Source organism: Thermoascus crustaceus (genome assembly GCF_041956765.1).
Source record: "Thermoascus crustaceus strain CBS 181.67 unplaced genomic scaffold VTN00scaffold_4, whole genome shotgun sequence".
NCBI classification, from domain to species: Eukaryota; Fungi; Ascomycota; class Eurotiomycetes; order Eurotiales; family Thermoascaceae; genus Thermoascus; species Thermoascus crustaceus.
Genome location: NW_027192530.1, coordinates 2,836,029 through 2,846,216, shown reverse-complemented (window position 1 = coordinate 2,846,216; position 10,188 = coordinate 2,836,029). Strand labels below are relative to the sequence as shown.

Here is a 10,188-nt window from a genome sequence, read left to right as displayed (position 1 = left end):
CAACTTGTTGTTAGTATCCCTCAGATAGCGGCGATAGATCCGATGGTCTTCAACAGTAAGAATTCACTTCTACATGTGAGTTGGAGCAGTGATTCACTGACAATCTTGTATTAGGATTCAAGTCTACTGCCCCGATTCAGGGGAGGATGAAGATGGTGGCCGTTATCTGGAGTAGAGATGTAAGTGTGAATTATGAAATCTAATCCCAATTCTTCAACCAAAGACTAACCTAAATTATATATTGGATTTTTTTTCACTCCTTTTCTTCTTCCTTTTTCTCTGCTTTCGCTGTCCCAGATATGGGTTGACAAATGAGCATACACAGCGCGCAGAGAAATTTCTCGGGAAATTGGCCTGGGAGAGAGGGCAATGGTTCTGCTGCATTTATTCTCATTCCTCTCCGGTACCGACCCCGAAGATGTCGCCCTTCGAAGGACCTTCTACCGCTGCATTAAAGAGATACTTACTTACCACGTCAAAAGCATCCGAAGAGCTATCAAGGAGTCTTGGCTGTGAGTTTGAGGATAACAATCATATTTTTACTTCAGATACCAACGCAGTGGCTGCAAATATACACTGTGATGCTAATTAATGAAAGATAAGCTTCTGTCTCAGACTTCTCGTTTCTTTTTATATCCTCCCACTTAATAATCCAGAAGACATTTTGAAGACTACATCTTTACACTGATCAAAGGACATAGTACCAATAGTTCTGACTCTATCGACCAACGCCTTCTCTGTATATCAAAAAGTCATTCCCGACTTCTTCACCTAAATCCATTTGCTGTGTCTATCCCTGGTCATCTTTAACTTTAATCCAGAACCGTCTCCCATTCGACATCGATCTACCACCGGTCGCACCCAAACGCGATAAGAACGTTCACACCGAGTTACTGCACCGATCGGTCTCACCACAGATAGCGCCGAGCCGAGATTCTCCGTGAACGCGGCGCTTGTCCGCGCTGGACAGATCGCTTACGTGCGTGTCTCCAATCCTCGCAAGTCCAAAGCCGAAAGCCGTCAGTTCGCTGACTGCCATAGTTCGGTGATTGCCGAACGCCTCATCGAAAAAAATCCCTGGTAAAACCAAGGCGACACTGGACAATCCTGGAAACTACCCGAAGGGCCTAGTATGAGATGGATGTCCTTTCTCGCTTTTAATTAATTAACGATTGCCATATCACGCTTAACTTCCTGAACATTGAGAATCAGACAGAGATTTAAGTGTGTCCACCACAACTTTGTCGTCAGGATGTTTACGCAGAATTCTCCTCCTCATCCTCCTCTAACGATGCATGCAACCATGCTCTGATTGCTGCACAAGAGCAATATAATATGAAAAGGATTTAGTCAAAATGGAAGCCATGGCCGAGCAAATTGTTCCTGTTCTCTTCCAGAGACGGCATATTCAATCCATGTGAACACAGGTGGCCAGCTTACATGGTTCTTGAAGGACAGAAAATATGGTACTTCTCAGGCCGTGTCACGGCAGTGGGCCTGCTCGAAAGTATATGCAGCAGATAGTATTATCTAGGAGAGAATATCCTTTCAAAGATGAGTTAATTGGCTCTTTTCCACAACAGGCCTCAGCTTTGGGCTAGAGACGATACTGATGTTTATAGTGGAGGATATATCATTAGTGGTGACTCTTGCTGAACACGGATAAAGACAGCTTATATCCGCGTTTTAGGTTCGTGCCTCGAATGTACAGTTGTTCTGGTTTCTCATGTCGTTTATAAGGTGGATTCGGTCTCTTTGAAGGTTATCCATGATGTGGAAAGACGACTGTGGTTGCAGCACTAGCGATGTTATATTACAATACTGGAATGCACGTCCTACTTGTTGCACCAAGCAACGCAGCATTCTGTCAAAGGAGCTTGTTTCTGTTACGGACGACATCGACTATGTCCGTTTGTGTCAAGCATTGGTCGAAAAACATACCAACAAATGCGGCCGCAGCGACAATGATGAGAAGAACACTTTCTGTGAAAACCTCGATCTAGATATCTGCTAGTTTTACAAAGGGCAATTAACCAAGGCAGGAGACATATTCATAGTGCTTATGGTGTTATTGCCGCGGCTCAATATGTCGGAACTCTATCGACACAACGGCATAGATCAATCAGTAGACCTCACTAAGAAATTGTCGGCTGCTGCCTTTGTTGGACTTCTCAAAGAACTAAAGAGTTCACAGCACCGGAAAGCTTAAGATTAAACGCCTTTATAATTTCCTTTTTAGAGCTTGATCAATCTACTACTACTGCGACAAAAACTGGACAGTGGCAGATGTCATTGGTATGTCATCAGCCTTGTAGGTGCAGTGCTTGAAAATTCTATCCACAGTTCTTCCAGCCTAGTGGCATCTTATCTAGTTAACCTCTGACAATTATTGCTGCAATTCGTCATCTTAATAACACGTAGATTCCTCTATAGTAGTACTGATTTAGATATGGCTTTTCACAGATGATTGACATTGGTAAAGAGTCACGGCTAATGAGTGGTAAGTACACCATGGGTCTTATCATCAATTTTCCAACAATTAATTGAGATATAGTGCTCTAAACACCAAGTATATATACAAACAGGAAAATTCGGCGCTATACCAGGACAATATGCGCTAACAAGATTATACCAATAACTGTGAAGAACTCCATCAGTAAGAGTTCGCTTCTATAATGAATCTGAGCAGCGACTTATTAATGATATTACATTAGGATTGAAGTGTATTGCCCCAGTTCTGGGGAGGAGGAAGTTGGTGGCTGCTACCTTGAGTACGAAGGGGGCTAGGGACTAGAGAAGCATAAAGTTGCAATTGCAGAGAGAAAGCTGGCTCGATGCCATGTGTGAGATTGATCGATACATCTTATGATGTGAATCCTGCAATCCTTCTGGGCAAAATGACTATTTCTATTTATGTATTTGATTGGACTTGACGTTTTCTTATCTTCTATCTAGGAGGACAGCAGAAGAAACCCGATTCAGGTTCTACTTCATTATACTTCACGGACTCAGCCAAGGTGCGGATGAAGTGAGAGACAAGAACCCTCGAATTATACAAAATAACGGAAACATCTTATCAGCCAGTCGCCGTCTGCGGAACACTCTTTGAGATCAGACCGAGTTGCCTCAGAGGGACAGAAGGGCGCACTGCAGAGCGTCGATGGCTGCGACGGTTGGTCCATCGCGAAGAATACTTCATCGAATGGTTGAACTAATTTTCTTTAGCTAGTAAAACGATTCTACCATCCTGCCATTTGGGACGATGGATTTTACTGCCTCGGCATTGTCATGTGCTAGGGACGGTAAGAATCCTGTCTGCTGTGTAACCATACCTAGCAACCGGGTATCCAGGTACGATGTACGCGGGTCTCAGTTCTAGACTTGATTGATTAATCGAAGAAAAGCAAAAAGGAAAACCTTCCGACTCTCCACTTTCCACTTCCCAGGCCCCAGCCCCTATTCAGTACCTATCAGATATTGCGAATGGAGATGGGGACGGGATGGAGGTGTGATCTACCATATCGTCAGTCAAATCTTCTGGGTAACTACCTAACCAGCAGGCGGAGCAATACTACGTTGTGCTACGCTATTCTATGCTACCTCGGACTTATAAATGAAATGACGTGCATGAAGCAGGTTTTTTTTAACACATTTCTGCATATGTACATACATAGAGTTAGACAGACAGGCAGACAGACAGACAGGGCAGGTAGGTAGGTAGGTAGCTGCCTAGCTATCCTGTCATTGTCGTATCTATACTATTATAGATCCCCTATCCATATATGGACTGTACGCATATTTACGTACATGTACAGTAGGTTATTTTATGAGGAATATACCTAACAGTAGCCAGATCCCACCAAACATCTCTCTTCTCATCTCTTTCTCTCAGAAAGAAGCACTCCCACCACTGACTGGGATATGTATATATGCCCGCACGTACTTCTTATCTTACCCTCCTAGACTAGACTAGACTCAAGGTCGAAGATTTCAGAGGAATTCTATGCTATACCCTATCCAAAAGAAAAAGCATCCTTATCCCTCGCCTATCCTCGGAGCTAGGCTGAACTGTCACTCACTCATTATCACCTCCACCTCTGCAAGCCAGAGAAATTGGAAATCGGTAACTAACTAACTGCCTGCCCTGCCGTGAAACACTAATTCCTGTTCCTGCCAGGTCACGTCCATCAGTCGCAACGGATTAACAAGTCTGTCTGACAAGCTGCTTCGAAGCAGGTGTATGCTATGTATTTTGCGTCCGGGGAAAGAGGAGATTGTTCAGTTTCGGACTTCATTTACTATACTATACGGTAAGTGTGTCATAGTTTCACTCTCCTCTCCAGTTCAGTCCCCATTAAGCGAGCGAATGTAAGTTTTTCAACTTGATTGCAAAGTCCACGTCGATGAACTGCCATCCTATCCTACTTCTTACTTTATCCTACCATGGTTATCAAAGTAAAGCGAAACTTGCTCATATACCCCATCCATTCCGTTTCGTTTCGTTGGTTAGGAACATTTCATCCATGTATGTACAGTAGTACAACAGTACAGTACAATATATCCCGTCATCACAGCAGCACAGCAGCAAGACCGATGAACCTCAACTCTCACTGGAACAAGAGAAATATACTATTCGTCGGCGCTTTGACCCCCCCCTTTTTAGTTAAAGACTCTAGCATGATACTATTTTCTGACCGTTTTCCCTTCTTCCTTCTTCCTATTGTTCGAAGTCCAGAGGTCCGGGCACGGTCATCATACCGTACCATCCATCCATCCGGAATGACACGACACGATATACGCCAATTGCACACACGATAGGACCAGACAAAAACCGCCGAGAATAACCATACCCAACCCACCTGAAGGTAGGTAGGAAGGGAGTCTGAGCGCTCGCGAATAGATCCAACAAAACAAAAAAATTGGAACATCGCTCCGACGACAGAAACCAATTGATGTCCATTCATCCCGGCGCGCAGGGCAGGGCAGGCTACCAACATCCCATCCAAGCCTCGCTTGTACATATGTATGTAACACGGGAAAGTTAGAGTCAGCTGTGGCAAGGAGATTAAAAAAGCACCTAGCGTACACTACCGCGATTATCCGCATAATGATGCGCACGTGTCGCAGAGGATGATGAGGTGATATGATATACCTCCGAAAGGGGAATCCGGAGAAAGAAAGATCAGACTCAGACTTAGCAGAGTCAGCAAAGCAGAGCAAATCCTATGGAAAGTTTTATCTTAAAACGCAGGGACCCGGTTCAGGAAGGTGTTGCCTTCCCCCCCCCCCCCCCCCCCAACGGCTCAGGACGAAGGGTTTTTCCTTTCCAGCGAGCTAACTAGCCAGGGTAGGCTCTTCTTCTCTTCGGAACGTTGCACCTCGTGGGTGGGAGAGGCAAAAAGCTTATTGATAGAGGACTAGTGACACAGTGGATAATTGATGATTGGCGGTGATTCGGAGGAGCAGTACTTACTGTACGACGCGGGAGGATTTATCGAGGTTGTAGTCACCCGTGCAATACCTCGATGGAGAATTCCGTCGGACTGAAGTTTCTGAGAAGGACGTTGGAACTTCTTGTTGGATATGGTTTTAATAATAGAACAGTTCGATTCACTAAAGGAAACAACAAAGGGAATTCGTAAAAACAAAAGTCTATCCAGACAATAAATTGACATGACATGGTGTTTTGATGGATGTATGTCAATTCGACAAACTCGGTCCAGAGGCATATTAGACAGAGCCAGCCATCCCAATTCTTCCTCTTGCCTTCTTTCTTTCTTCTGTTCTATAATGTACACGTTTCTCACCATATCACCCCCTGGTAGGTAGAGTAGTGATCAAGGGAGGTCGATAGAACGACAGACTGACACTGGTCAGTGTATATAATTCCCAATTCACCACATGCATCAAAAATAGATAGAATAGCCGTTAGTTCACAGAAACAGAAACAGCTGATTCATGATAAGGCGCGACGCATTCAGAAAAAAAAGGCAGCGTAACCTGTACCGTACCATGCAATCAATCAAGGTAGAAGGTCGCAGACAGAAAGGCAACCAATCAGACATCCAAGTCCTGGTGCGAAGTATGGTATATGTGCAACAATTCATTCCCGAAAAGGGGGTATCACTTAGGCAATTAGCCTGAAACGAAAGACAGCAAAGAAATAGAGCAGATATTTCAGTTCAGCCTCCAACAACAGTAGATAGGGATATAATAACAATAGGAGTATCAAGGCATCGTAGATTCTGCAATAGAATCTGTCTCAGAACTAAAAAGGAGGTTTCCTGCCTCCTCTATAGTCGTAAAGTAGATAAAACGGCCGTCCAGGTCATATCAATCCACTTTATTTTATGACAATATCGATCAGTCGTTCACCATGTCGTCCAGCGCCATTCTTCGCCGTTTCGCAGGCCGCGGACTGTCGTCACCCTCAGCTGCTGTTCTCGGTTGCCCAGCTTGAGCCCGTACGGGTGACTCTGGTGATGGATGCATCTGCGCCGCTGGAACTGAAGGACCGGGTTGTTGTCTCGGCGAAACATCAAGGTGAACTAATTCAGGAGGAAATCGTTGATAGGGAGGGGGCTGATGGGAAACCGGTTCTCTCGGTTCATGGGGAGCAGGCTGTCGCTGTTCCACTAAGTGGCCCTGTCTCTCTCTGAAGGACCATTGAGTCGGGAAAGGATCGCTTCTTCGGTGAGCGGATGGAACCGGGACAGACTCTGCCACTGTTGTCGTCGGAGGAAGAATAGGGGGTAAGCGAATGCCAGGTTCAAAGTACGGTGGCTGCAATTCCCTCGAGACGGGCGGCTCAGTGACTGTCGGCGGCGTCCTAGGCCTGTCAATATAGGGCGAAGGTGCAGCTCGATAAGGTTGCTGATACAGCTGTGGGGATACAGTCGGGGGCAGTGAACGGCCAATATAAGGCGGCACCTGCCGCGATATTTCAACAGGGTTATGGCCGCCGCTCACTGGCGCCGTTGGAAGTCCGCCTGCGGAGGACTGGATATACGGAGATGGGGCTTGAGTTACTAACGCGTGCTGCAACACGCCGGACGAAGAGAATGGTCGTGGCCCCAGACTACCGGGCATCGAGGGCGAAGTTGCCAATGTCTGAGGCGGAGAAAACATCGAAGGTGGCCACCTGGGCGGTTGAACCACGGCTGGACCCAGCCCACCGCTTCCAATTCGACCAGGGTCACCGGCTCGTGAGAACTGAAGATCTGTGATGGGGCGAATCTCGCGTGAGGAAGTTCTTCGGTGGAAATGCCCGCGGCTCGATGACGGTGAGATCTGTAGCGACTCTCTAGTGGAGTCCTCGAATGGAGAGGTATATGGCCTCAGAGGTGCTTCCTCCGCCTTCAAAGGAGGCCTCCCTCTCTTTTTATGCGTGACATCTACGCAGGTCGACTGTTCCCCATCTTAGCACGCAACAAACTACATAGAACCATCGGGAAACAAACTTACCGCCTTGCCCGCCAGAACACATCGCCGACACGGTCGAGCCGAATCACACCCCAGATGTTTTCGCTTGCAATTTACGCATGCAGATGCCACATGCGCCTTTGTCCGCCGTGTCTGTCTCGGCGGAAGTGCCCTTGCTGCCGTTGCCACTGCTGTTGCCCCTGGAGCCGCAGTGGCCGGTCCAGGTTGAAGGTATGGTGCTTCCGCTGGTGCTGATACTCCACCGATGTACTCAGGAGGCCGTGATGAAGGCAGACACTCCTGAATAATATCTGGTCTCCCTGGTAGCGTCGGCGTCTGCGCTGACACTGCATACTGTCTTTCCCGTTCCCCAGCAGTCGAGACAGGTCCAGGAGCGAGAATCGATTCCACTGCACCATTTGTAGTCACTGGATGAGGCTCTGAGCGTCTTCGACGCCTACTTCCTCGAGACAGCTCAGCAGGGTTCTCTGCTGGAGGGGATCCAGACATAGGGGGAGAAGGGTAAGGAGCCCGAAGGCTGGGCCCGTGGGAGTTGGTCGACCAGCTCAGATTCAACGAAAGCGGCCCTGACTCAAGGTCGGATCTGGGGTGTCCGAACGGTTTGTTGGGAAAGGACGAATGGGGTAACAGTAGAGATTGCATGAGGCAGGTTCCGTTATCTGTCGTTTCTCCGAAATAGATTCCTTTATTTTTCGTGCCGTGTGCGTCCAAGGCCAATGAATATAGCACAAAAATAAGATGTGCTTTTTAATAGACTGAATAGTGAGTCGACCACATGTCTGTTGAAGCAAGATTCGACCTTCAAGGTTTGCCGTATACGAAACGAGGTTTGAATCTGGCGGTGATCTCGACTATCGCGGACTGCTAATACTCAACGAGTAAGGACTTCTGACGGTCAGCATCAGACCCGCGATTCGTTGGGTGGTCACAATTCGGATGCATAGACCGGAAGCATAGTACAGTAGAAGCGTCTGGCTCGCCCGCACGATAATAAGCTCCCCTCGGGATTGGAGTAAAGGAGACCGACCAAGTTGAGAGGACGTGCCAAGGGTCTCCAGCGTCAGAAAAATAATTATCACGTCGTACCTTTTCTGGTTCGTCACAATCAAGTGATGCCTCGAGGAGCTAAAGCAACAACGAATGACACGTCGAATGTCTCTGGTGAAGGGAGGCGCAGAATGGGGGCGAGTATTGACGTTACCTACACCCAAATGGAGGGGGGAGAAAATGATAAAGCAAAAGCAAAGAAAACAACAAAGGAAACCTGCTAGTTTCCAAATGGGAACCGTGCCCAAGGCTGCTGAGGAGAGGTCAACGAATTGCGGATTGTGAGAGAAAGAGTCCCGCTGGCTCAAGCCTTAAACATCACCCTCTTCGGAGAACGAGCGATATTATCCTGGTCTCCGCCTGCAGGTCATGACAAGGCTTGGTGACCTTCAGCGGAAATCCTTTAGTGCGAAGGAGACTTGACTTTAGTTAGTGGGTACTGGCCAGTGCAGAAGCCAGCTATGAAGATAGATTCGGTTCTCCTGATCTCGATAAATGGCAGATCTAATCACTCCGCTGGACGCAGTATCGAATTGGGCACAGTACACCGTGTACGGAAGTAGTCCAATGGAGCTGGGTCCTTAGACGGCTCCATACAGCTGCTAAAAGGGCCTTGGTCTCTGCTGTTTCCTTTCTGGAGGTTCCGTTGGAGCCCGGCGCCGTGGCTTGCATTAGATGGACGATTAGGAATGGGTGCCGCTGTCAGTGACACCGACCCAAATGGGTAAACCACACGCTGGGAGGGGGAGGGGTCGGACGCCAGAAGAGTGTTGTCGTCTGTGGAGTTGTCGATTTTGGGACAACAGCTGGTGAGTCGACGCCAATCAGGAGCCCGGAGGAGCAAGGCAGAGACCGAACAAGGGATCGACGTCGGCGGCCGTCTGCTGCACCCAATTCCAATAGTCAGCTCGGCAAGGATGAGCAGTGCGCATTCCGTCGCAGTTTGACATGCGCTACGGTCCGCTGAGCCTGGCCGGGAGGGAGGAGCAGGGAAAACTGGTCGCCCAGGCGGCCCGGTGGGCGAGAATCAGAAGACCCTTGGAGGGGGGAGAAAACAATAGATGGATCCTCATGGGTGGGGCGCATGGGGACCAAGCCTGTGGTTCTGGGAGGGTCAGTCTGTCCGTGCTGTCCAAAGAAAGACATAACACAGTACGCGGTTGTTTAGTAAGTAGACGTATATGCAGCAGCTCAGCGAGGTTCAATGGATTTGGAGACTTCCCACAGAGAGAGTCTAGGTCTTTCCAAATGCATACTTTGATTCCCTAGGGATCCATCCGTTGCAGTCTTGGCGGGACGAAAGTCCAGATCTGCTGCGTGCTCCTGTCTTGATATCATTGTGTCCCGTCACCGAGGTTGGTAGAGTCGGCCCCAGCTTGTCCTAGAACTATGTGGCAGGACAGGGAGTCAGGGGAGCCGCACCCGCTAGAGCTTTTCGACACAACTTGTCATGACGCTATGTACAGTACTGTGTACTTCATCATAGCACGAGCACCGCCGCGCTGAGAAGAGATTCGGGCTCTTCATCATCCTCGGGCAACAGTTCTGCAGGTGTCTGGCAAGCTGCTCCCAGGCACGCAGTAACGCAAAAGCCACAAATCAGCCTCACAGCTCACAGGTTTAGCAGGCGCGTCAAAGCCTGTCGTTGACAGTTTACGCCAGCTCAACTGGCCGAATGAGAATAACTATTTCCCGCAG

The 10,188-nt window shown here is 48.2% G+C and overlaps 2 protein-coding genes across 2 annotated transcripts; one reads left to right on the top strand and one right to left on the bottom strand.

The window, feature by feature from the left end:
- Positions 1–369: 369 nt before the first annotated feature.
- Positions 370–1,084, top strand: VTN00DRAFT_7545 (uncharacterized protein; the record flags this gene model as incomplete). Its single annotated transcript, XM_069434300.1, has 2 exons — positions 370–512; positions 922–1,084. The coding sequence occupies 2 exons, from the start codon at positions 370–372 to the stop codon at positions 1,082–1,084; spliced, it is 306 nt and encodes a 101-aa protein (XP_069287595.1).
- Positions 1,085–6,363: 5,279 nt separating this feature from the next.
- On the bottom strand, positions 6,364–7,932 carry VTN00DRAFT_7544 (uncharacterized protein; the record flags this gene model as incomplete). The annotated part of the gene is made up of 2 exons (XM_069434299.1): positions 6,364–7,407; positions 7,465–7,932. 2 exons carry the CDS (start codon positions 7,930–7,932, stop codon positions 6,364–6,366), a joined length of 1,512 nt encoding a protein of 503 aa, XP_069287594.1.
- Positions 7,933–10,188: the final 2,256 nt, after the last annotated feature.